General features: G+C 34.0%; 6 protein-coding genes and 1 long non-coding RNA gene across 10 annotated transcripts; 3 read left to right on the forward strand and 4 right to left on the reverse strand.

The window, feature by feature from the left end:
- The first annotated feature begins 281 nt into the window (after positions 1-281).
- Positions 282-2,142, forward strand: LOC124447519 (ras-related protein Rab-38-like). The gene is made up of 7 exons (XM_046998477.1): positions 282-551; positions 671-799; positions 868-946; positions 1,185-1,213; positions 1,320-1,472; positions 1,565-1,699; positions 1,767-2,142. The coding sequence occupies exons 1-7, from the start codon at positions 549-551 to the stop codon at positions 1,893-1,895; spliced, it is 657 nt and encodes a 218-aa protein (XP_046854433.1). The 5' UTR covers positions 282-548; the 3' UTR covers positions 1,896-2,142.
- Positions 2,143-2,417: 275 nt separating this feature from the next.
- On the reverse strand, positions 2,418-4,851 carry LOC124447500 (survival of motor neuron-related-splicing factor 30-like). The gene is made up of 10 exons (XM_046998456.1): positions 4,768-4,851; positions 4,516-4,581; positions 4,357-4,398; positions 3,779-3,915; positions 3,456-3,546; positions 3,289-3,389; positions 3,111-3,177; positions 2,977-3,039; positions 2,805-2,873; positions 2,418-2,659 (listed from the first exon to the last, which is right to left on the reverse strand). Exons 1-10 carry the CDS (start codon positions 4,825-4,827, stop codon positions 2,579-2,581), a joined length of 777 nt encoding a protein of 258 aa, XP_046854412.1. The 5' UTR covers positions 4,828-4,851; the 3' UTR covers positions 2,418-2,578.
- Positions 4,852-5,428: 577 nt separating this feature from the next.
- On the reverse strand, positions 5,429-8,882 carry LOC124457828. 2 transcript variants are annotated; one of them, XM_047008018.1, is made up of 5 exons: positions 8,786-8,882; positions 7,844-8,049; positions 7,061-7,129; positions 6,662-6,828; positions 5,429-5,996 (listed from the first exon to the last, which is right to left on the reverse strand). In XM_047008018.1, exons 2-5 carry the CDS (start codon positions 8,003-8,005, stop codon positions 5,786-5,788), a joined length of 609 nt encoding a protein of 202 aa, XP_046863974.1. In that variant the 5' UTR covers positions 8,006-8,049; positions 8,786-8,882; the 3' UTR covers positions 5,429-5,785. The 2 variants fall into 2 exon arrangements, with proteins under 2 accessions (XP_046863974.1, XP_046863980.1); XM_047008024.1 differs by lacking the exon at positions 8,786-8,882 and adding an exon at positions 8,136-8,201.
- Positions 8,883-8,942: 60 nt separating this feature from the next.
- LOC124433508 (stimulated by retinoic acid gene 6 protein-like) lies at positions 8,943-14,635 on the forward strand. The gene is made up of 19 exons (XM_046983287.1): positions 8,943-9,008; positions 9,334-9,384; positions 9,566-9,632; positions 10,345-10,412; positions 10,505-10,653; positions 10,987-11,110; positions 11,417-11,471; positions 11,569-11,700; positions 11,769-11,839; positions 12,054-12,112; positions 12,273-12,334; positions 12,439-12,514; positions 12,626-12,701; positions 13,137-13,212; positions 13,300-13,348; positions 13,476-13,605; positions 13,763-13,870; positions 13,975-14,258; positions 14,366-14,635. Exons 2-19 carry the CDS (start codon positions 9,344-9,346, stop codon positions 14,491-14,493), a joined length of 1,755 nt encoding a protein of 584 aa, XP_046839243.1. The 5' UTR covers positions 8,943-9,008; positions 9,334-9,343; the 3' UTR covers positions 14,494-14,635.
- Positions 9,737-12,490, reverse strand: LOC124433511. Of its 2 annotated transcripts, none has more exons than XR_006944483.1 (3): positions 12,234-12,490; positions 11,324-11,478; positions 9,737-10,265 (listed from the first exon to the last, which is right to left on the reverse strand). It is a non-coding gene; the product is annotated as an uncharacterized LOC124433511 (long non-coding RNA). The 2 variants fall into 2 exon arrangements; XR_006944482.1 differs by having other exon boundaries at positions 12,200-12,490.
- A 225-nt stretch (positions 14,636-14,860) lies between the features above and the next one.
- Positions 14,861-18,465, reverse strand: LOC124433505 (metabotropic glutamate receptor 1-like). Of its 2 annotated transcripts, none has more exons than XM_046983285.1 (4): positions 18,299-18,465; positions 18,009-18,152; positions 16,303-17,566; positions 14,861-16,159 (listed from the first exon to the last, which is right to left on the reverse strand). In XM_046983285.1, the coding sequence occupies exons 2-4, from the start codon at positions 18,105-18,107 to the stop codon at positions 15,129-15,131; spliced, it is 2,394 nt and encodes a 797-aa protein (XP_046839241.1). In that variant the 5' UTR covers positions 18,108-18,152; positions 18,299-18,465; the 3' UTR covers positions 14,861-15,128. The 2 variants fall into 2 exon arrangements, with proteins under 2 accessions (XP_046839241.1, XP_046839240.1); XM_046983284.1 differs by having other exon boundaries at positions 17,826-18,152; positions 18,299-18,464.
- An 18-nt stretch (positions 18,466-18,483) lies between these two features.
- On the forward strand, positions 18,484-25,165 carry LOC124433506 (zygotic DNA replication licensing factor mcm3-like). Its single transcript, XM_046983286.1, has 22 exons — positions 18,484-18,846; positions 18,946-19,058; positions 19,423-19,462; positions 19,633-19,715; positions 20,056-20,141; positions 20,226-20,356; positions 20,462-20,536; positions 20,621-20,704; positions 20,799-21,115; positions 21,588-21,816; positions 21,891-22,025; positions 22,094-22,183; positions 22,277-22,361; positions 22,450-22,576; positions 22,651-22,711; positions 22,790-22,879; positions 23,166-23,255; positions 23,426-23,476; positions 23,980-24,086; positions 24,416-24,516; positions 24,594-24,699; positions 24,783-25,165. The coding sequence occupies exons 1-22, from the start codon at positions 18,778-18,780 to the stop codon at positions 24,976-24,978; spliced, it is 2,466 nt and encodes an 821-aa protein (XP_046839242.1). The 5' UTR covers positions 18,484-18,777; the 3' UTR covers positions 24,979-25,165.
- The last annotated feature ends 73 nt before the right edge of the window (positions 25,166-25,238 follow it).

Here is a 25,238-nt window from a genome sequence, read left to right on the forward strand (position 1 = left end):
CACCATTTGCCCATCATATATACCCAATGTAATACTTTTTGAGTTCTGAGCAACTGTTGAGATCAGTGATAAGAATTTTTAAACAAAATACAGAAAGTATGCCTTTGTCATCTACAAACATATTTAACTAGTTTTGAAGTGTTTTGACAGAAGATCAGTAACTGTACTGATGAAATAATATTATATTATAATATCGTAAACTATTACCATATACTACGTTACATAAACTATCGTCACTATTCACTTTCGTCATGAGAAAGTCACATGGCTTTGTTGACAAAATAATTGATATCGTAAATAAACACGTCTTTACGTAGCAGCGCAGCTGATCTATAACTAACAATATAGACTTGTATTGTAATCGATGTCAAGACATCAGCACGTAGTTCATAAAATGAAATTTCGTTAACAGTTCTCGTTCATAGTCGGGGAAAAGCGAATGTCCGGACTTTAAACTTGTCAAATTTTGACAAACAACACGTACAACGCAGTCGTATTTATTAATATATGTGTAATTGTCCTTTGTCACACAACAGTTAGTGTTTAAAATGGTAAGTGATTTACTGGATTCCATTTCTTCGTGTGGTGAAGATATTATTTACTTATGTAAATTTTTAAAGCTTTATTAAATTACGCGCGAATACTGAACTATGAGGAACAAATTTTTCAGAACTTATCAGTGCACCAGAAAAAGGAAAAGACTTTCAAAATCCTCGTTCTTGGGGACGTTGGAACTGGAAAGACTAGTTTTATACGACAATATGTCAGTCAGAAATTCTTCATAAACTACAAAGCGACTGTATCCTTGACGCAATAATGAATAAAAATGTAATTGATACTTTTGCATCATCCCTAACGAACTTGCAGATTGGAAGTGACTTTGCTATAAAGGACTTGGACTGGGATGAAAATCTTCGGATAAAATTACAGCTTTGGGATATTGCTGGTATTTCAACTTCCAACAAATATTATCATTTCAAATTTCCGATTGAGTTCCACAATGTTAAATGTAATTTCCCATCGCTCATGTTTTGAACAAGAGCAGCTGACAAATATTACCTAGCCAGCTTTTATCCCATGTATTTAAAGCTAAAAACTGTTGTCCAAAATAGTAAATACTTTTAATTTGGGACTTAATTAACCTGGTGTAGCCAACTGATATTTTATTGTTGTTTTGATTGAAGGACAAGAAAGATTTTCATGTATGACAAGGGTATGGCAGTCTTGATAACTCATTTTAATTTAAAGCAATTCATGATCCTTGATTGTAAAGTAAGGTTAATTTACTCATGTAAAACATTTTTGTAAAAACGTTTTAGGTGTATTATCGTGGAGCAGTTGGTGCCTTTGTGGTATTTGATGTGTCAAGAGCAGCAACATTTGAAGGTGTTGAAAAGTGGAAAGAAGACCTTGATAGTAAATTACTCCTACCAACAGGTGAACCAATTCCCGCAATCTTATTATGTAACAAGGTTAGTCCATAGCTTTTCAATTAGATGAAGGCAAACTTTTCTTATGCTAAGAAAGATGGGAAAAAATCAAAACATGTATTTGCATATCACAGTGCGATCAAAGCAGTATTATCAAGAAAGGAAAAATTGAAAAGTTGTGTCATGATCTTGGCTTTGTCAGCTGCCATGAGACATCAGCAAAAGACAATGTAGGAATTGATGAGGCCATCAAAGTTTTGATATCTAAGGTGAGTCTATGATTTCATGCACAAGTAATGGAATTACAAAATCTGACCAAAGTATTTTTTCACGTAGATACTGCAAACAGAGGAATCATTACTGACCACACTGTCAGGAGTGCATGTACCAATTCAAGAAGAACCTAAAAAAAACTCCACCAACTGTTGTGCATGTCATTTACCCCGCTCAAAGAAAGAGACTTAATATTAGAAAAAAATACATGCATGCTATCACTAAAGTCTTCCAATTCTTTAATAAAAAAGCTTTACTGCATTAAACTCATAAGCTCAATGTTACCAACCAACTAAACATGCACCAATCATTACCACTTGAATACACTTTATATATAAATGTTGAAAATATTTCAATTTTACAACATTATTCTATTTTTCTTTGGCCTTCATTAAATTGTATTGAGATAGTTGCAAGTTCAATAAATTAAAAAAACATGTTCTAGTTTCCGCTCATTTCTGCGTTTTTTAATAAATTTAATCAAACACCCATTTATGATAAATGCATCATTACATTAGAGTTAGGTTTGTAGGACTTCCCAAGGTTTCTATGTCCTTGACTTCCAGTTCCATGGCCAAAAACATGTTTAAAAATATTGGCAAGTTGATGAAACTATGTTTATTGATCAAACTGATCGCTCTTTACAGACGAATTGTATTTGCACTCTTGTTCATTTTGCATTCCCAACTTCATAGCAGTGAATTTGGGAAATTCTTTTGATAGCAAAAACTTTAATTGACAAATTACTTTCTACAGTATACCTCTTCATTATGGAAAGTAAAATTGGCTGTCAGTGTCATATAATTACATTATCTTATGCTTTAATACTTACATTTTGAGACAATAAAAACTGCCTGCAGCTGGTTGGCTTCATATCACCTTCTGTAAACAAGTTTATCTGGTTGTGTAAAGCTTGTCATAGGTTGACCACCAATGCCACAAGTGCCTATTCCAACCTTAATAATCAAAGATGTTAAAAGTCATAAAAAGACTGGCATTAAGGAAATCGTACCTATAATGATGGAGTCATCAGTTTTGAAATTGAAACAAGAGGCATCAACTATAATCATGAATAATAATATTGTTGACAATCATGGTCACCTTTCCCTCAACAGTTTCAGGTGAAGCAAATATACTTTTCTTTGTAATTCCTTTCTTCTTGCCTCCAGACTACAAAAATATGAAATGTACGATCAATCTACAAATTCCAATACTGTGGTCAAATGATGAGAAAATATCTACAGTGATAGTAATTCTTGCATAACTTCTATACCTTTGGTCCATTGAAAAAATCCAACCATTTGCTTTTCTCTTTTTCACGGGCTTCATTAAGTTCCTAAAAGCAACAAGACATACGCATTAGAAATGTCATAAAATAAACATCAATATTTTGGACTACATATTTACCTTGCGCTTCTGTTTCTTCTTAAGTGCCTTTTTCTTTTTGAGTTCTCTTAGTTTCTCGCGTTCTCCCCTAAAGTGAAACCAAGATGTATTTGAAAGAATTGACAAGGCTTAGGAATGGGAAAAGTTAGCCTTAATGTCAACTGGGAGAAATTGACTTTAGGAAGACTAAAAACTTTACCTTGTCAACTCTTTGTTTTGTTTTCCTTCCCCTTTTGTTTGATAATCAACAGCTGCTGCAATCTTAACTCCTGCCTCGCCTGGTTTTTTTAATGATGAAACCTAAAGATTGCACGAAGTTACAGTTTCACATAAGAGTCGTATCATGCTATGTATACAAACTGACACCTTTATAATTTCTGTATTTCCAAATGGCTCAAGAGTCACAGTGCAAGTTGCTCCATCTTCTGAAATCCTGTCTATGGTTGCATCATAATAACTAGGTGAAAGCAAACAATGTTCAAAAGGTCAAAACAACATTATAAAATTTAATGATAATAAATAATGAAAGCCATCAACACTAAGCTACAGTTCTCTTTTCAATGCCTCAAAAGACTTGAGCAAGAGATGATGAAACACATGTCAACTAAGAGCAATGTTGCTGCTTTATGCTCATAGATCTTCACTAAACAATTTACTGCATTAGTTAAAGATATAGATTTACATCTTACCATCCATCCTCACTAGATATGGCTTGACATACATCTCCTTCCTTCCAAACAGATGTAGTTTGTTTAAACGACATAGCCTGAGACACAGTAGATGTGTCTTTTGCCTTTTTCACATCATTGCGATTATTTCCAGTTCCCTGAAAGTATAATAGGCTTCATTCAGTTTTGTAACACAAATCATCATGATCTCCTGTAGATCATGATGAAGTTAAAAAGTTGAAAGATTTTGCATTCCATTAAATACTGCAGAAATAACTCTAAAAATCAAATTGTCCCACTAAACATGTGTAAACATCAGTTAAGTCATTGAGTTGTGCATCTAATAATGATGCAAGAGTGCTAAGACTTGAGTCTTGCCCTTGATAACAAGCTAGGTTCCTGAAAGAATTCGGGAATTTGCTACATCTGCTATTTGGTCTTTATGTAAAAAAGAAACATCAAACATCAAAATTCACTTTTGTCAAATGGGTTTCATAGCCTATTGATGTTCTTTTTTCACCTCTGATTACCGATAAAACTATCTAAAAACAATGGTTTCCAAACAATTTACCCTAGCATATTAGGATTTTGCTACATACCTGGTTGAGATTCACCAAGTCTGATGTCAGAGCAATAACCTCCTATAAAAAACAAGTTTTAATTTCGATGGCTTTAACAACTTTTTGCAATATACATAAGGTCATGAAATTTGATTTGATTTCATTTGAACTTATGAAGCTTAAGATGTTAGGCAGTACCTCAAGATCAGTTTTGAGCTTCAATAGTTCTTCGTTGTCAGGTTCTGTTGTTAATGCCGCATCCACCTAAAACACAAACAAATGTACTAAAAACAAAATATTGAAAGCCATAAATGGCTTCAGTGTAGCTAGTAAGAGACAAGATAATTTCTAATCATACTACAGTTGCTACATAAAATATGGGATAAAAAAGAATTTCAGTATTTAACGCAATTTTTTTATTACTTTTTGTCACCATACTGCCTTTCTAACCTGTTGAAGTTGGGCTCTATAATTCATTAAGTTCGCTGACAACTCTTTTAACTCCGCCATTTTGAAACGAAATGTTTCCTAATGATTCTCCTTGATTAATGGCCGCACTGGCTGGCTGGGTTGCACATAAGGGAACTAAGAACTAATAAGCATGTATTAAAAAATAGGTACGCTTTTGAGTTCTATAAGACCTTATAAGGTCTTATAGAACTCAATGGTACGATCGCACACATGGTCGCCTTTGAATCATTGGATTCAAATACAAACAAGACGCCTGCTCAGGCGCACACTCGTGATCTAGTGATGAGACAATTTTCGTTTTGGATGACCTGATCCAGACACGAGGGATGTCGAGGGATGTCACGAAACACAGGCCGAAGGTGAGTGATTTTTACGGTTTTGTCAACTCGAGCAACATTGTCAAGTGTTTGGATCGGGCCATCTATCAGAGCAGTGTTTCAAGTATTATTGGCAATTGGTGAATTTCTGTCAATAGACATTTTCAAATACAAACGACATAATAGCTACATGCTATAAACACGAATAGTGATAACGACTCTATACACAGCAGTCGTTTCCAACATAAAACGCAATCTAAAAAATGGTTTCGTGAAAGGGCTGACCGAAAAAATGGTTTCATGAAACATCAAGATCGTACTAATTTTGAGAAATGAAAATGCGTGGTTATATTTATTCTTAACATAATAAGTTTTAAGTACGCTATTAATACAATTTCAAATAAAACATGTAGATGATTGTTCATATATACTTCAACAAATACAAACTGACGAGATAACGACAATTTGCAAATTGAACGCAACTTTTGACCACCCACAAGATAATGAAAATGTTTAACTTTTTGTGAGCACGTTTTAAATATCTTACGTGCAGAGAAAAAACTTCATCAATCTATTTATTCTGCGAACATTATTATACAAAGATAGAAAAGAACAGTAAAATATCACAATCCAAGAAAGAAATCATCTACAGCCAAAATGCAAGCCGGTCAATGACTAAGCTAAACGGCTTGAGCATTTCCTTTTCTTCCTTCTAGATGCATCATTTCTCGACGTTGCTTATCCGTAGCACCAAAGTAGCCTCTCAATTGACCGATAAACAGACACTTTAACAACGTGAGGCACATTTCGAGGCAGCCTATAGCAATCAAAACTGATCCGTATCGCAGGCCCATTCGACCATGTTTCTGAATTACTTTTGTGTAGTAATAACTAAAAGCGATAATTTATTTCAGTATGAGTATAAATGAGTGATAGAAAACAAAAAAGTCTTTATACTCGCTACCTAAAAACTGAAGCTTCTAAAATAAATAACACTATTTAAAATAAAGTAAATGGTTTGAACCCAGGAGTATCGTTACATGTTTGTAAATGTCGATCGTCCACGTTGGTATAGTCCTGAGAAGGACTGTTTTTGTTGTTGTTGACTGACGTTTCGACAACCTTAGCGGTAGTCATCTTCAGACTCTGAAAGTGACTGTGTCAGTATAGGTAGTGATGAATGAACAACATACAATGAGAACAGTCTTTACACTATCTAAAATATAAACTAAGATAACGTGTGTCAGTGTTGGCAGTGATGAATGAACAACAGAAAATGAGAACAGTCTTTACACTAACTAAAATATAAACTAAGATAACGTGTGTCAGTGTAGGTAGTGATGAAAGAACAACAGAGAACGAGAACAGTCTTTACACTATTTAAAATATAAACTAAGATAACGTGTGTCAGTTTGGGTAGTGATGAATGATCAATAGACAACAAGAACAGTCTATACACTTTCTAAAATCTACCGTGCGTCAACGTAGGTAGAGATGAATAAAGGACAAGTGATGTAAAGTGCCAAGAAATAAATAGAAAGAAAATTATATCATACTCGTATGAATAACGTTCTACGACACAATGATCTGGGTCGACAACAAGAAATGGTGCTCCAGGTCTAAACCACTTATCGCGGTCAAAATCTTTCATCGAGAAACAAAGGCAGGCGACCATCACAAAACACAGAATAAAATTGACGACAGAAAACGTAAAATATAAGACCTATAAAACAAAACCAAATTAATGGTATTTCTAGCAATAAATTCAAATTCATCATTGTTATTTCAAACGATAAAATCACAAATTCGATGATCAGAACGATGATAAGACCATTGCTCAATATAAAGCTTCACAATGAAATGAACGTCAAATACAAGATGATTTAAGCACTGAAAATTTGTTAAAAACCTTATTAAGTGAAACAGAGAGTATTTTGGAAAAAAAATCAACTCACCGGGCCATAACGCGGACCATATTCTTGAGAGATACGAGTACACAGACCAATAGCTGCTGTGGCAACGACCTAAATTGAAAATAAAGAAAAGTAAAATTTTGGACTTTAAAAAAGACAACTACAGTACTCAACTTTAAAGATTATAGCATTATAAATGTAAAAAGTATCAATTTTATCTAACGACAAAATAAATAACCTGGGAACTAGAAAGTATAGTAAAGTCAGAAAACTACCTTACATTACAATGACATTATCATACTACTCAATATTTTATCATCAATATTTCATTTCGATTGGCATATTTAACGACATCATATCACATAGAATTAAAACAACCTCTTTCTAATTTTTTTATAGAAATACATACGTCAGTATTTTTGAGTAACTATAACATGCTAAATTATTTATAATATAATTCCCTATCAATAAATTGTCAACTTGAATTTAATAATTGAAACACATACATACGTGCGTAGTTTAGGTGGTAATAACGATAAATGTTAGAGTCAAAAGATGACTACCGCTAAGGTTGTCGAAACGTCAGTCAACAACAAAAACAGTCCTTCTCAGGACTTTATTAACCTGGACGATCATCATTTACAAACATATAACGATACTCCGGGGTTCAAACCATTTACTTTATAACGATAAATGTCTCTTTCCCTTTTTGATATTTTGTATTTACGAAACTAAATCTGTTTTATGGAGTTGATGACGAGCAACACAGAAACTATATATTTGAAATATTATTATAAAAGGAAAATAAACACCTTCGACACTTACAAAAACTCCTATCCAACAGGCAAAGAGAACTTTTGCCACCCAATGACATACGTATACACGAAATACAGCTCCAAGAGAAGTCATTGTCAGACCAACGACTATGCTGAGAATAAGTAAAATTTGTATAACAATGCCATTATGATTTGATTCGCGTCTTCTCATCTTCTTTTATCCGACAGACACTTATTCACGGCGCTTCAACTTATCTAACAATTGTGTAAAATGTAATTTTCGAAAATTCCACCAAAACGTTGGACAGTTTATAAACATCTACTTTATACAGAAAACTTACGAAGATATTATAAGCGCAAAGTGTAATTTCAACATCTATGTTTTATTTACAAAAGAATTTATTCAAAGTATGCATTTTGTTTGCATATAATAACACGCTCTGATGACGTACGTCAATGGAAGCTGAAAATAACGCCACGAGTTAATCACGCCTTAAAATCTCCAGGAGGATATATCGTTAAGACGTGCGATATGCACAAATTCATTCTGAAATGTTTGTTTATAAATTTGCCTATACCAAACTTTTCACTAATCTCCAACTAGAATAACACTTCTGAACATGATAAATAGCAACTATATTTCACAAAAATGATGCCATAAAAAAAAACAGTATATTCAAACAACGCAATGACAGCAAATTATATATCATGTTACTTTGACAATAAATTTACATAACATAACGATGAATAAACTAGCTCTAACGATTTGAACAAAACAAGTCTAGAAAACTATTCGATTTACTTATTTCACAAGGCGTGTTGAAAAAGCACAGTTTGATTTCAAACATTTTACATTTGTTCGACATTTTAAAAACGCCTTAATACAGTTTGAATGTTTACTAAAATATCATAGGTTTCTGTGTCATTTGAAACACAGTTGAACTACTCAAAAAAGGCTAGAAATACAACTTTAACTTTATGGAATGTATACCTTTTTATGCTTATATGCTTTCGGCTTCTTTACATTTCTACTATTTAAGATGTATAGAATGTTCGCTGTCACTAACCACAAACATAAAGGTCAGTATCAGGTATGGTAAAGTGCCTGCGACTAGGCGTTCACAATATTGTCTCCTAGTGACGGACGTTTCATTATGTGGCAGTGAATTTCCTTGATGTGTAAAATGCCCTAAAGATATCATTACTCGATACAGGTACGGCACTCTCACGGACATGGAGTCATGGAGCACCACGTGTAATGACACATGCAAGAAATGTTATTTTAGTGAAATTTTCATGGCAATGAAAAGATAGATAAATGACTGAGTGCATTATTTAAAAATGTTGCGTAATTTTTTTTTGCCTTGTAATGATATAAAAACTACTGAAATTCTTTCTCTTATATTGAGATTGCAACATTTTCTTACGTAAATATAATATTTAGTGAACGCAAATCAACATTTATCAAAAATATCTTTGGTAAAGTTACATAACCAGTACAAATGTTCCTTCTACATCTATATACTATATAAACTCTAGAGTCATCAGGATGCACCAACGCCGAGAGTTTTCCCACTTTCTACAATTGAGGTAAGGATTCGGTGTTTTGAGCACTTGCATTATCTATTTGCATTTCTCATGTTTCAATGCAATATTACCATGTGGCAATTTGTTAAAACGACATTTACACGATAAAACTTAAGCTTTCTAAAGTAGAAACAAATCGTGAAATGTGGACTCATGGAGCTGCACCATTTTATTTGCCTTTCAGCTTGGAAGGATGCGAAGAATTTAACTTCCTGAGATTTTTCGATGCGATATCATGTACATTAATATCAGTAAGTCAGAACACAAATTTGCTAGATTGTTCGATCATTGCTCAAATCTTGAACTTTTTTTTTCTTCGCTAAATTTGCTAGTAAATGTAAATGTGCTTCTTGTGTGTTTTTAAAACATTTCAATCATTTCTGAAGACGCGCACTGTTATTCGTTAAGTTATTTGTATAAAAAAATTTGTGATATAACCTTTGACAGTCGATAGACTTTTGATATACACCTTGTGCACCACAGCACCATTCAAGATCAAATATTACAATGTATGAATGTCAAAATATTTTTTTTATCAATGCAGATGAAATAAAACGTTATTCCTTATGAGATAAAGTAGTCCTTTGTTTCTTTTATCCTTTCCTTTTCTATCGTTTTCTTTTATCCTATCTCCCTTCTTCTTTTTCTTTCTATTTTTATAAATCTTCTCTCATTACTTTTGTTGTAATTCTTCTTCTGCTCCTAACTGTTATACTCATTGACTTTTTTTTGTTTTATTCTCTCATTTGTTATACCAACTGCAGCAATATTTCTCCTGTCAGCTCGTGTTCGTACTTCATTCATATTGTCAATACGATGTCATATACAAATTTGGAAAATTTTCCAAACAATACAGAAAAATCCACATTTGTCTAGGTCTGGAGCTATAAAAACGTAAAAATGACCAATTTTTAAACAAATATAAACTAGAATTAACAACGCAACTTAAACACTTTCTTTTAGGTTTTTATTACATTGGTTTTATCGTTTTTACGACAAAAATCATCAAACACACGACTATCATTGGTTGCGTAAGTTGAACTACAAAAAAATTTAAACACTAGCTGTATTTTACAATCAAACTATATAAACCTAAAAGTAAAATTAAGTCTCTGTTTTCTAGACCCTTAAATATTCTCGATGGCCAACTTCGAAACAGATGGTCTGTAGCGATTGCTTTTGCTACAATGATGTCTACTATAAGCGGTCTTTTACTTGGTCACAAGTTTCACTTCATTCAAATTGACGACGAGCGTTTACACAATATTTCTGGTATGTTTTAGTGCTCAAGTCATCTGTTGGCTTAGACTAATTAACAATGTTATTTTAACGTTAGGTCTTTTGCCGTTTCTGCTATCAATTAGTACGGTTGTTTTCCCAAACCAATTAGCTATGCCTATCTTAGTGTACAATGTTGATTTCATTGTTGACAAGTTTAGTATAAAGGTAATAGTACACTCACTTGATGATTTTACAAATGTAAGTCACGTCTTATGAAACATATTTTATTTGGGGCCTTTTAAAGGTGGTGTACGAACATGTATATAGGTGCAAGAAGAAAAAAATTTTGTTTTATTCATCAGTTCAATGAAATTGATTTTTTAGCTCTGCTTAATCTTATCATCACGGTGGTCACGTATTTCGTCGTTTACTATCCATACTTGGCATGTTTGATGTCTGAACATTGTTTGATTGCATCCATTCTTGGTTTTTTATATGTATCTTACAGGTAAAAATTTTTGATGGTAAAAATTTTTGATGTATATCAAACTTATAGATATGACACTTCGATTTTTGATTTTGCACGTTGTGTTAAAATCTGTTGGTTTACGACTGTCGTTTTCTTTTTAATGCATGTGCGAATGCTTCATTTATTTTGAAAAAATATACACGAACAACTAATAGGAAATAATCATTCTGAAATCAAAGCTAAGCAACTTACCTTTTTGGTTGTCTTAGTAGTAATCTTAAGCTAAAACAAGTCAACCTCATGTTCTTTTCTCATATAAAAAATCTTTTTCATTCTTCTCTATAGATATATTATCTTGGCTGTGGGTGCATTTCAATGCTGGATTTACTCCAAATCATTAGTAAGTCCTGTAAAAAGAAAGTCATATAAGAAAGACTTGCAAGGCACACTAGCAAATCAAAAGTTCACTTCAATTAATGGAGTTTTTTTTTTCACAGACGAATGAACAGGAATATTTCAAGTTTGTCTTAGAACTTCCTGTTATTGTTTTCAATGCATTTCTGTTCGCCAGATTTGCGTTTTTAGTTGGCTATCACACATGGCACCGTGTTTTTCGTAGTCATTTGAAGGTGTAGTAATGTTACTTCAATTCTTTTATAGCTCTTCCATTATCTTCATTATCTTACTTCTGTTTTAGACGAGTCAATACAAAATTGTGGAAGAATCAACTTTACGTTATGTTTATTTTATTTTCCACCCGCGAAAAAGGTTTTGTCAAAATTATTTTTTATTGAAGTGCTCTAAAAGATATTGCAAAACAAAAAGTCAGTTCATTTGCTCCAGCATCGCATCCCCTCTCTCCAGACATTCGCATGTTAAGTGAAGTCTGAAACGTGCCTCTGCCGTAAAACAAAACACTCTACAAACACACAGTATGTAAAAAAAACATCGCTTAGCACTTGCGTTTATCATCTGTTATTAGATCACGAATAGAAAGTAAAAATATTTATGGTATTGTCTCAATTCTATATGGCGACTGTAGTAAGTTCAACATTCTGCTTATATTGATTAGCTGTTGTTATACGTTACAATTATTATTTGAAATTGTAGGTTTGTCACAGTGCTTACCTTTATGATCCAACAAATATGTGAACAAACTTACGTCTGAGGATTTTTAACCACGAGTTTCTTTTCTATTCAGATTTTAAATTTTCCAGTTTGACGATTTCCACGTTTTTAGTTTCCTTTCTCGCCGTTTTTTATGTGAGTGTATTGTTGTTATATATATGTGCTGCAACGACAAATTTTACTATAGTGAGTAAACCTTTTTCTGTAAAAATCTTCATCGTTCTTATCTCATCTTATAGACCTCGGTCGTCATTGTTCGTGAAATCTGTTCTGTGGAATTATTCCAGTCAAATCCTTTCGACGTTGTAATAAAAAGTGAGTTTTGCAACAATAGATAAACGCATGATTTTCGCGAGTGACGTTCATGATGTCGAATTATACCTTATATTGGTTTTATTGGTTTTTCTCGTTGATTCTTTCATATAGCGCCTACAATCACATCGGTTTGTGTAGCAGCATTCTTCACAAGTGGAATGTTGATTGATTCCATGCTTTGTCATCGGTGAGAATGAAATTTGAAAAACGTACGGGTGTGAAATTTCATAGCACATATAATAACGGATAGTCGATAATAATTCGTCTGATTGGTGATAATGGCATTATTGATTATTTAATAATCTGATTATACACCCATTAATAAACAAAAACTATCCAATTGGCAATAATTCAAATGTTATCGGCAAAAAAATTTTCTCGTACATGAGAGATTTACAAACATTAGCTGTTTCATCCTTTTTAACTCTATCTCATTTTGTGAGCATTGATTATCGTGAATTACCGATGATCAGAATCTATTTGGTGATTTCACATTCTATTCCTATTTAGAATGTATTTAAGCGTCATGATTTCATATTTTTACTCGAGACAGTACAAAACGCTATAACAGACCATTGAAATGATTTCGAAACTTATAGTTGTTGCCTTTTTTATATTTCAGACGAAACATTTTACGTATGTTCAAAGGTGACAAAACATTCCTTCCTGAAAATCTTGGACGACCTTCGCGTATCGTGGTAAAATTTTATTTCACCTTTAAATGAGCATGGTCGAATCGAAGATATGGTTTTTGAAAGACCAACATATTTCTTTTTAATTTATAGGGTAGAAGCTTGCGATTCTGTGGTAATCAAGTTGCAGCTGCTTGCTGGGGTAAATGATCTCATAATTAATAACATATATCTTATAAATTATAAACTTCAGAAAAGATAACATTTTCTTTCAAAAATGATATCACATCTCTGTATATCACAACATCTGTTTTTCTTAACCATCGTAGGAAACATAACCGTCAGTTCTTTATTCATTATAATTTCGTGCACAATCACAACTTTGGTACATTTTTGGGAAGAAATATTTACCCCGGAAAGAATAGAGAGAGCAAGACAAGACATGATTTTTGTTCTTTTGTAAGTGTGTAATTAAATAAAGCATTGAATAAAGGATGCATGCATTAAGAAAGATTTGAAGGGAATTAAATAAACAATATATAGTAGAAAAGCATAGTATAGTGTAGATAGTGATGAAGGTTAAATCAATCTATTATAATAATTATATTTATTGTAGGCCCTGTAGCATCTACTATATCGCGATTTGGTTTTTTATCGAATTGCTTGTAAAGTTTGTGTTTCGAAACTTCAGCTATCCCGACAATGTCATCACCATAGACAACAGGTACATGTTAAACATTTTATATGAAACTTTACGAGTTTGTAAAGGGTATAAAAAGTAACTCATCGTGCATTTAAAGGACAAACAAGATTCTGTATTTTTTATAGAAAAGTTTACAATACTTCAATATTCTTCTTTTACTTCCACACAATCATTGTTGGTTTCCCAGCCGTTGTGGGTCGCACAATATTAAGCATATTTCTTGGATTATTTTTTCTTTCGCGGACGGATCGCAATCTTATGATCCAGGGATTCCATAACGTTGATCATGGTTATGCTTCTTATGTCGGCTACCTTCATGTGATTGCAATACATAGAAATCCCGTACGGATTGTCTTTTCACAAATTTTGCTGGATCTTGTACATAAACAAAATGTGATCGTCAACAAAAGTAAGTACATATATTTTCAGTGTAAAGTTTTTTCAAGATTCAGCCCCTTTAATAATAACAGCTCTTTCTTCTTACATTACACATATCTTTGAACTACATCATTTAAGGAGTGTACCCTTACCCGCGGGTTTCAAGGAAAGCTTTCAACCGTTGGCATCTAGCTTATACTCTTATCAAAAACTCTCAACTTCAGCAATATCGAATCCATCGTTTCGTAGATGAAGATCGAAGGTAAATAGAATGTCCTTGTCTTTCCATGAGACATTCGTGAATAAGTTCAACGAAGATAAACATCAAGAAATAAAGTATCTTGTACGATGAGGATATCACATGTTAGCTAAACTATCACATTGAAAAAATACAATAGAGGAAGCTAACAACTTTGTGGAAGCATTTTTTGTGTGTTTGACATATCTCATTACACACGCAAATAACATAATGGCAATTAGTTCATGGCATTTTCTTACCAATCAGAACAATGAGATTGTTAAAACAGCCAGCTATTGAATATACACCACCCGATTGCACATTAAAGAATACCGACTGTCAATACTCCTTCATGTACTTGCTATTGGAGTATAATGAATTTTTAATGACAAACATAACGTTTCTACGGTAATTTAATCGTTTTCCCTCGTCTTACATCTCAGTTGTGTTTCTCAACATTACGTTGTTAAATTACACAAACATCTTAAGTTTTAAAGCAAACTCTACTTAGGTAACTTTTCTACAACAATACTTTCCACTAAAATAACTTCAACTACAATAATTTATAGTACTGCGTAAGAGCTATGACATTTCTAAATCGACATTTTTAATATCATTTCACATTATATTATGTGATAAAACCAACAATAATTTATTCAGTCATTAAGACTGCACCAGTCTATCCATACCATGAACAGACTGAGAGCAATCGTTCAATTCTGAAGACGTCTTATTTGTCTCTCTCTCGCGGGGATTTGATCCCTCGCGGGTATTTTTTTCTTGTTGAAACCACACTAGGTAAACCTTTGGTGCAAACATTCCCAAAAGTAAAACGGTCGCATTAATGCATGAATTTAGAAGAAGAACGGAGGTATGGTACACAGGCAGTGTACCATAGAACAATGGGAAAAAACATATCCATTGAACACATGTGGTGTACACTGTTATTCCTACCAGTCTTGCTTCGTTGAAGTTGGCGGGTAATTTTCGAGTCAAAAAAGCGTAGAAGGTACATAGAAGCAAAAGAAACACGTTATAGCTGATGGATACAACGTATTCCTTTCCAGAAGTTCGACATATTTTATGAAAATGTTCATGTTCGTAAAACTCCGTCACTTCCGATCTGGTCCCGAAAACTGACGCTATCATACAAATCCCAAGTTGTAGAGAAACCAGAATTGATGTGATAAGTAGTTGGGAGCGTGGCGAAATGAAAGCAGGTCTCGTATCTCCACGAAATATACGAGCAACTCTGTTGGTCTTTACAAATATGGCAGAATAACACATTGCTAAGAAAACTCCCGAGCCAAATCTTTGAAATACACAATTACGTCTGGATGGCTCACCCAATAACACGAATCCAAGACCAAAGGATAACGCTATACCGGCAAGCAACACGAGCATGAGTTCACGTCCTGATGCCATGATAACTGGGGTGGAATAAAATTTGTAGATTGTGAAGGCGACAAAAAATGTTGCAAGAAGACCCATGCTCCCCCATGTTGTCAAAAGAATGACAACCCATTTCGTTGGTCCAACCTCAAGCAACGTAACACACCTTGTCTTATTTCGGTTGAGACGTTGGTGAATATCACAAGACTGACACAAATGTGAAGAGGAGTTAACATATTCATTCAAAGCACAATTGTAACAGCTCCAACAACATGGAGGAGCGTCTTGGCTTGTAAGTCGACCTTAAAAAAAATGAAGTCTAATTATATTAGGATAATCGCATAACATATAAGTGACAAAAAAGAACCTTTCAATCTGATTTGTGGAGTTAAAACAGTTTCAGTAGATGCAGGTCCAATAATACAAGCACGTTAATAATCAATACCTTGTCCAAACTTGCATTTTTCACCACAGTAAGAAGTGTACCTTTCATTACCAGCTAGATTTTCAAACCATAAGTCTATCGAAATGAAATTGCCATTTTTCCAAATCGCAATCTTCTGGTATTTTTTATCGTTATAACTCATGATGTCATAACGTGGTATCCCGTCACCATTGACATCAAAAGAAACAAGTCCACTCCTACCGATAAAACTAACATTCATTAAAAAGTCCAAAAAATCGACCCCCTTTGCCGAGAGCTCCTCTAACTGACGATTTACTTCCAGTGATTGGTTAGTTGTGCCTAACATAGCCTCCAAACTATAAGCAAATGCATACACTGCATCAATGACATGCGGAATCTTGTTATCATTGAAAACATTCAGTTCATTTCCACTGCAGGATGCGCTAAAATTACTGCAGTTGAAATACTCGTGATAAAATTCCTTGAACCATGGATTTCTGACGTTTTCCACAGCGGGTTTCAATGCCAAGAAATAATCATTGAATTTCTGAAGGGATCGAGCTGTAGAGTTGTGTACAGAGATTGAGATAGCCCCATTAGCAATCTCTTCAATACCACGAAGATTCTGCCCAGTTCCCCAAGTGTCAGTTCCAAGCCAGCGAAAACGTCCTGGAGATATTGCCAAGTCTCGAGCTTTCTCCAGTATTTTTTTTGTATAAATACTCTCAGTAAGTAAAACCACTCCACGGACGCTCTGTCTTAAATTTATCCTTTGAAGAAAACTTGAAATTTGCTGTTCCCTTAATTGGATTTTGGTGCTCATCTCCATGTCATCCACAATGCAAAGATGCCGCTCTCTTGCAAGCTTCAAAAATTTTTTCCTAAGACCTTTACCATAGATAAGTGGAGAGCTTATTAAAAAGACAGCAGACCAACCAAGTTTTACAGTTATGTCAAATAATGCTTGTGCTTGACATACATCAGATGGTAATGTCCTCATGAAGTATGTATATTCATCACGATTACTGAGATCAGGACTTGTTGCACCATAACTGATCTGGGGTACCTTAAACAATCTTAACATGCTTGCAACAGCCATTGTTGTATGGCTTGCTACAGTACCAATAACGCCAATAACTGGAGGTGCTCGATTTATGGCATTTTTGCAAATCTTTTCTGATTGACGAAAGGCATTTAATACAAAGTTCAAACTTTCTTCCAAAGCTATTGTGCCTGAAAAACAATCATCTCTTATTTCGGCACCAAGCTTCACATGAGGAAGGATTGTTGAGTCATTATTGATCTAAAAGAAAGGTTAAATAGTGAGTAATTGCGCATAATCTAGAATATAACAACAAAATGAAACAAGTTGATTTGTAGATAAATAGATCTTTTTAAGGATAATGTAATTTAAGGATGATTTATAGGATTGGGATTACTGAATAATAAGGGACAATATGTTTCATTCACTGTAAGCTAATAAACTTGGCAAACCATGTCCATCATAACGGGTACCTTATTTCTTATTGATATTCTTGGAAAATCAATACAGTCTGTGCTACCTCATCAATGGCATGAAGCATTGCTTCAACTCTCATAATGTTCTTTGGGTTTGATAGCAAATGGCTACACTCATCGTTTGGCTTTCTTTTATGAAGGGTGAAAAGGCCACCCAAGATCAAATCTCCCTTAGTTCTGACAACCTCTCTTTCTTCACCAGCAGCATCTATACTCTGTTTACTCACATTTTTGTTGAAAAGATTCACTTCAGCACATGACGTAAATACAGAGAAAAATGCTATGAAGACAATGCCAAATATTTTCTCTGAAGAAAGCTCAGACATTATCTACTTTCCATTAAAGCATGTGTTCCAATTTCTTTATTATTCCTTAAATTATACAAAACATGTTAGACAGTCTCAAGGAGAAGAGGAAACACAAAAAGGGAAAAGTAATGTGAACATTAAAGCATACAAAATCTTAAACAAGATAAAATTATAAATTAATACAAAAAAATATAAAATCTCAATCTCACCAAATTTCTGAGAAACCAAAGCAGTCGTGGTTGATGGGGTTGATGCAACGAGATGCAACGCCAGAATGTCAGTCGTATTGTATAAGACAAGATAAAATTTTAGTGAGTAAGGAGTACGGTGTTGCAGTCACAGCTGGTTTCGTAACTGCTGACACAAATTTAACTGCTTATCGCAGGCCTACGATAATAATACCAGATAATATTTCGCATAATATTTTGTCTGATTTTGTCCAATTTTTTAACTACGACTTAGTTTGAACGTTGTATGAGAAAAAGCAAGAGAAATAGACAAATACATTAATTTTTCATTCATGGTGTTTAACTTAAACCGATTGACTGTTAGAAATTTAACTTAAGAATGCAACAACTGATTTTCGCGGAATGTCATTTTGGCGCGAAATGTTCACGTGTTGGACAGTGTTGTTGTAAACGTACAGGTAACAGAAAATCACGATTATTTTTGCGCTGATCTTTAAGAAATGGCATTGGATTCTGAGCAATATTTGAGGACGATTCAACGAGAGTACCTTGACTTCATTGATGACGATGTGAGCTCTATGAAAATGTTAAAATTTCTTTCAATTTTCGTACAATCTGTGTCTCGATATTAAATCCCAGCGCTGATCAGATACTAATATCATTGTCAGGATGATCAGAGCGTTTACCATGGGAAGATAGGTGACATGATTAAGAAAGAAAAATGCCGAGTTATTGTCAACATCAATGATCTTCGACGTAAGAACGAGAAGAGAGCGAAAAGGTTGTTTTAGTCTATTGATTTTTAGTCTGTCAATTTCACCATGCAAAATACAATGGTTACTGTTATTAATTCTGAATTGAACTTCTTCAAATGGTGTTGTGAAATTTAGTTGGATAAATGACATAGGTGCGGGCGAGGGGGGCAATGGCCAATAATATTTTCTAGACTATGTCTTCATTTGTTGCAAGTAAGTGTAGTTGGCAGAAAGTACCATTTAACCCCTTCCCAAGAAAAATTTACCTTACTGCCGTGATTATTGTGACTCAAATGTTTGTAGTTCTTGATAAAAATATGTAAGAAACTCCATTCTGTCTTTGGTCACAGTTCAAGAATATACTAATTAGCATTGCTACTTCTTATGTAGTCTTCTTGCAGAGTCGTTTGAAGAATTGATTGCTTTTCAAGTATGTTTTTATTACAAAAATTTTTGAATATCAACTTCTTGTTGCTGATGTTATAACAAATACTTTTTCTTTCTTTACTTACTAATCAACTATTTAATGAGAATGCATACATTGGTTTACTTGAAATTTAATTTGAAAGTATGGCTCCATGCTTCATTTTGTATTCATAGAATGCACTTAAAGAATTTGTCAGTTCAATTGATGCCACATACTCCAAGAAATTTGAGGAATTCTTTGTGGGCTTTGAAGGAAGGTGCATAAAATATTCTTTATTGTATTTTCTGCCAAGATTTCTTTCAAGCCCTCCGTTATTTCGAAATTGTTACATCTCCACACTATTAAATAGATTAGCAAGTGGATTTATCATGTTCATAAAAATTGAATAGGAGTTTTATTCATCAAAATAAACATACTTTGTATATTGTGTGTGTGATGAAAAGTTTTTTGTATATGTGTCTTCATTATGAATATTTTAGGATAAAGACTTCTTCAGGCCTTCACTTGATGTTATTACTATCCTTTCTGTGTAATAATGTTAAAAAGTTAAATGTTTTTTATAAGTATTTGTTAAAAAATCAACAAAAAATTTTTAGCTTTGGTGCTAGACATGTGACACCACGGTCTTTGACCTCAGGATTTCTTGGTAATATGATCTGTGTTGAAGGAATTGTAACAAAATGTATGTATGGTTGCATCTTGGTTACATTCTTTTAAGTTGTCTCACTTCTTACATCATTTCAACTTCCTTTGATGTTTGAAATAGGCTCTCTTGTATGGCCAAAAGTTGTGCGAAGTGTTCACTATTGCCCTCGCACAAAGAAGACATTAGAACGGCGTTATACCGATTTGACATCTTTGAATGCATTTCCAAGCAGCACAGTCTACCCTACCAAGGAAAGAACAAATAGTTTCTTTACTCTAATTTTTTAATTCATTTAATGTTTTTTAGATTAAGTGCTCAATAGTTGACTGATGATGTTTTCACATCAATCATTTTAGGATGATGATGGAAATCCATTGGAGACGGAGTATGGTCTCTGCAAGTTTAAAGATCATCAAACATTCACAATTCAGGTAGATGTGTAATTATACAAGTATCTTTTTGTTCAATGATTCTTGTTAATGGAAAGATAAAAAATAAATGAAATTTTCTCAAAGGAAATGCCTGAAAAAGCTCCTGCTGGTCAGCTGCCTCGCTCTGTGGACATTATAGTCGATAATGACTTAGTGGACAGTTGCAAGGTTCAAGAATCCTTTGAATCTACATAGTATCTCTTGTTGAGAATGATTCAATATGTATGTATGAAATCAACAATATCAGTTTATTTTTCTTCAGCCTGGGGATCGCGTACAAGTTGTTGGTACGTTTCGTAGTCTTCCCTCAAAACGCGGTGGCTTTACATCTGGTTCATTCAGAACGATTGTTATTGCAAACAACATTAAGGTTTTGAGCAAGGAGGTCGCTCCCATCTACACAGCTCGAGACGTATCCAAAATCAAAAGGCTAAGCCGACATAAAAACGATGTTTTCAACGTGCTTGCTAACTCTCTTGCTCCCTCCATACACGGACATGAATACATCAAGAAAGCCGTGTTGTGTCTTCTTCTTGGTGGAACTGAAAAAATTTTGGAAAACGGAACAAGACTTAGAGGGTATTCATAAAATTTCTATTCCAAGATAATATATCTATATGCATTTATGGTTTTTGAGGAAATAAAGAAAGAAAAAGAACAATCGTAACACTACGTGTTTTATCTAAAATGAATGGTTTGAACCTAAGAGTATCGTTTCATTTTATCGATGTAGATTGTCGACGTCAGTGTAGTCCTAGAAGGACTGTTAGTATTAGTAATGTAGTGATGAATGTCGAACGTATGTCCAAGGATTTGGAAACGTTAGTCCATACTAATACCAAAAGTCTGTTCGGAATGATACATAATTTTGATGAAAAAAGAATTGTCTTTACACACTACCGAAAATAGTGATTACGTACTGAAAAACGGAGAACGAGAACAGCGTATACACTGTTGATGATATTAAATTTGATATAATGTGTAATTTGACAAACAGTAATGTATGAAGAACCGAAATAAAAAACTATAATGTGTCTTATATCTCTCTCAGCGACATCAATATCCTCTTAATTGGTGACCCGTCAACTGCAAAGTCTCAAATGCTACGTTATGTGTTACATTCGGCTCCCAGAGCGATTCCGACGACTGGACGAGGATCCTCCGGAGTTGGCCTTACAGCAGCCGTGACAACTGATCCCGAAACAGGCGATAAAAGATTGGAGGCTGGAGCAATGGTCCTTGCAGACCGTGGGATTGTCTGCATCGATGAATTTGACAAGGTACACTCGTCAAATTTGCTTTTAAAGTGAAGGTAGGTAATGGAAGAGATAAAAAACTTTTTTGTCTTATACAGATGAGCGATATTGATCGTACAGCAATCCATGAAGTCATGGAACAAGGAAGAGTGACGATATCTAAAGCTGGTATTCATGCTAAACTGAATGCAAGATGTTCCGTTCTTGCTGCTGCTAATCCTGTTTGGGGACGGGTAAAATTTCCTTGGGATTTCTACTTTAGTTTGTTTCATTTGATGATTTCTTTTTCCTTTTTTATTAGTACGATCAGTTTAAGAATCCCATGGATAACATTGGCATGCAAGATTCACTTTTGTCTCGATTTGATTTGCTTTTTATTGTTCTCGATCAGGTAGGATTTAATAAACAAAATGGAGAGAGAACAGTTTTTATCTGAAATACAAACTAGAATAATGTTTGTGATTGCAAGAATTTTTTTGTTTAGATGGATCCAGAAAACGATCGTCAAATATCAGAACATGTTTTGCGCATGCACCGATACAGAGCACCGGGGGAACAAGACGGTGAAGGTGTGTTAATGTCGAGATATTGTGTCATATGTTTACATTTATAATCCATATTCTTTTGTATATTACTTATCCTTACATCATATGATAGCTTTGCCATTTGGAGTTGCTAGTGATACTTTAGCAACTGAGGACCCTGATATTGTCGACGGAGATACAGAAACTCATGTTTACGAAAAACACGACAAACTTTTACACGGCGATCGCAGTGAAAGAAAGTCAGTATACGAGTGAAAACCAGTTTATATATTTCAATACCTACTGAATTTTTTCATTTTCCTTTTTCGAGCAGGGATAAAATAGTTTCGTTGGAATTCATGCGAAAATACATTCATGTCGCTAAAATTATAAAGGTACGATAAGAAATTGTTTGTTTTTTTAGACTTTGCACTTTCATTTGTAATTTTCTGGAATTTTATACGTACATTTAGCCTGCGTTAACCAAAGCCGCTGCAGATAAAATTGCCAATCAATATTCTGAACTTCGCGACCAGGAAACTATTAGCAATGAAAAGGCAAAGGTGAAAACGTCTAATAAGAACATAAAATTGAAGTTTTAAGTGAACCAAAATTTGAATGTGGATCCCCTGCATCTGTACGTCCATGTATGCTTAGCGCTATATTTTACGTTGATTTAAGCATTTACATCTTTGCAATATGCAGTACATACATACCCTGTTGGTTCCCCTTTTATCCTTACCTGTAACCTTTGAACCGTAGTATCTTAACGTACGTATGAACAATACCTAAAATCCCTACTCGATGATTTATCATTCTTAGATGAAGTTGGTTTTAATTTATTTGCAGACAATGCCCGTCACAGCCCGTACATTGGAAACAATGATTCGACTATCAACTGCCCATGCTAAAGCAAGATTAAGTAAAACTATTGATGAGGTACATATGGACGTCTAAGGTGTTCCACAAGCATGTTAGATAGTCAAATAGCAATGTTAAGGGCATTGTTCTAAATTGCCATCACTTTTCCTTGGCGTGTCTGTAATTTGTAGTGGAGTGTCATGTTATTTGGCTTATGCTATTTTTGCTTTTGTTTCTCTTTTTTTTAGGTTGATGCTGATGCTGCCATCAACATGGTATCGTTTGCCTATTTCCACAAAGTAAGTATTCGATGAAATGACGTTTTGAGATGGCATAATGATGAAATGACACCTTAATGAAAGACATCTCATTGAAAGACACCTCAATGAAATGAAACCTTAATGAAATGACACTTTAATGAAATGAACAACTTAATGAAATGAAACCTTAATGAAATGACACCTTAATGAAATGAAACCTTAATGAAATGAACAACTTAATGAAATGAAACCTTAATGAAATGACACCTTAATGAAATGACACCTTAATGAAATGAACAACTTAATGAAAGATATACTAATGAAATGAACACCTTTAAAAATGACACATTAATGAAATGACACTTTTATGAAATGACACAAACATCTTCATGAAATGAGCCCCTAAATGGCTTAACCATTGCTCTTGAAAGAAAAGATTTACTTAATATTGAGTAAAAATATTCTGTTGCTTTGAACTTTCACAGTTGCCGCGAATTTATTGCTTTCATTTGTCTTCATTACATTATACTTGTTTTCTCTAGGTTGCCAAAAAAGACAAACGAAAACGCAAAGCCAGTGAGGAAGAAAGCGACGAAGAAGACGTGAATTTTGATCCAAAAAATGGTTCTCGAGGAGAAACAACTCACACGTAATGTTATTTTTTTGATTAATGATACTACTGTTGGCGAGTTTCAAACTGCATGAGACAATAAATATGGAAAGTGTTCAACAGTGAAGTGAAACAGTTGAAAACAAAAATAGGACATTTAAGGCTCTTTTTCACTTATCGCAAAACGTACTCGCAAGCTCGCTGCCAGTGCCTGCGAGTTACTCGCAGCGAGCTTACCATGACTTGCAGCATAGTTAAATTAATTGAACAAAATTTTTTGATCGCGCGAATAGACTCGCAAGCTTGCAGCGAGAGAATTTTGCGATGAGTGGAAGAGCCCTTAGTCAACTATGTGTGTATATATGTAGGCGTGAATCGAAGCGTCGACGTAAGCCTTTGAGAAAGGATAGCGAAGAGATAGATCCTTATGAGTTTGAAGATGATGATGATGGATTAAGGAAACCTACAGGTAATATATTGTTTATAACTCTTTTGTTATTTTCATTACTACTTCACAAGTTTTTATCTACATATTTGTATCTACAGATGTTGTTGATGAAATGAAGAAAAAACGACAATCTTCGGATAGAATGGATGAAACGACGGAAGAGGCAGTCGAAGTAGGAACCGAAGAACCACTTTCAGAGCAACGGTTAGATTTTTATTGACCTTTTTAACCATGTTTAAACTTATGTCAGTTTTTTAAATAAGACATCTTCTTTCCCCACCGTATAGCTTGAATAGCTTTAAGACGTTGCTTCAAAAGGGATTTGCTGCTACCCACGTACAATCTCTATCGATTGAAGACGTCAACTCTATCGTGAATGAAGACTCAACCCAATTTTCTCGTGGTGAAATTCGCTCTGCACTAAATTCCATGATGGAAGCTAATCAACTTATGGTGTCAGATGATCGTGTCTTCCTCATTTAGCAGTATTTGGCTTCTCTTTTATGGATTTTCATTATGTGAATCAGCTATAATGTGAAACTGATTATAAAAATACATGCGACGCCACTTAATTCCTTGTACTTCCTCAATTTTTTTACTGTACAGCTCGTATAATCTCTTTATCTGATATGTTCTTACGTATGAATATCACTCATTTTGTCTGTGATGATGTTATTGATATTTTGTTTGTATTTTTATCGTTTTGTTACGAAAATACTGCTGACATATTTCCTTATTCAACC

The sequence above is a fragment of the Xenia sp. Carnegie-2017 genome, unplaced genomic scaffold (assembly GCF_021976095.1).
Source record: "Xenia sp. Carnegie-2017 unplaced genomic scaffold, XeniaSp_v1 HiC_scaffold_13, whole genome shotgun sequence".
NCBI classification, from domain to species: Eukaryota; Metazoa; Cnidaria; class Anthozoa; order Malacalcyonacea; family Xeniidae; genus Xenia; species Xenia sp. Carnegie-2017.

Bases quoted from the DNA above. Each gene is read 5' to 3' on its own strand.
- LOC124447500 (XM_046998456.1), bottom strand. From the start codon at position 4,827: ATGGCGGAGTTAAAAGAGTTGTCAGCGAACTTAATGAATTATAGAGCC. The intron at 3,178-3,288 runs GTAAAGTTTTTA...GTTTCACTTTAG, and splicing joins CAAAACAAAGAGTTGACAAG to GGGAGAACGCGAGAAACTAA. The intron at 3,040-3,110 runs GTAAATATGTAG...TGTTGCTTTTAG, and splicing joins AGAAGAAACAGAAGCGCAAG to GAACTTAATGAAGCCCGTGA.
- LOC124457828 (XM_047008018.1), bottom strand. From the start codon at position 8,005: ATGAGAAGACGCGAATCAAATCATAATGGCATTGTTATACAAATTTTA. The intron at 7,130-7,843 runs GTAAGTGTCGAA...TTTTCAATTTAG, and splicing joins CCTGTTGGATAGGAGTTTTT to GTCGTTGCCACAGCAGCTAT. The intron at 6,829-7,060 runs GTGAGTTGATTT...TTTGTTTTATAG, and splicing joins ATGGTCCGCGTTATGGCCCG to GTCTTATATTTTACGTTTTC.
- LOC124447519 (XM_046998477.1), top strand. The intron at 800-867 runs GTATCCTTGACG...ACGAACTTGCAG, and splicing joins TCATAAACTACAAAGCGACT to ATTGGAAGTGACTTTGCTAT. The intron at 947-1,184 runs GTATTTCAACTT...TTTTGATTGAAG, and splicing joins ACAGCTTTGGGATATTGCTG to GACAAGAAAGATTTTCATGT.
- LOC124433506 (XM_046983286.1), top strand. From the start codon at position 18,778: ATGGCATTGGATTCTGAGCAATATTTGAGGACGATTCAACGAGAGTAC. The intron at 20,705-20,798 runs GTTCAAGAATCC...ATTTTTCTTCAG, and splicing joins ACTTAGTGGACAGTTGCAAG to CCTGGGGATCGCGTACAAGT. The intron at 22,362-22,449 runs GTGTGTTAATGT...ATCATATGATAG, and splicing joins GGGGGAACAAGACGGTGAAG to CTTTGCCATTTGGAGTTGCT.
- LOC124433508 (XM_046983287.1), top strand. From the start codon at position 9,344: ATGCACCAACGCCGAGAGTTTTCCCACTTTCTACAATTGAG. The intron at 12,515-12,625 runs GTGAGTTTTGCA...TCTTTCATATAG, and splicing joins TTTCGACGTTGTAATAAAAA to CGCCTACAATCACATCGGTT. The intron at 14,259-14,365 runs GTAAGTACATAT...ACATCATTTAAG, and splicing joins AAATGTGATCGTCAACAAAA to GAGTGTACCCTTACCCGCGG.
- LOC124433505 (XM_046983284.1), bottom strand. From the start codon at position 18,107: ATGTCTGAGCTTTCTTCAGAGAAAATATTTGGCATTGTCTTCATAGCA. The intron at 17,567-17,825 runs GTAGCACAGACT...CCTTTCTTTTAG, and splicing joins TGCTTCATGCCATTGATGAG to ATCAATAATGACTCAACAAT. The intron at 16,160-16,302 runs GTATTGATTATT...ATTTTTTTTAAG, and splicing joins AAAATGCAAGTTTGGACAAG to GTCGACTTACAAGCCAAGAC.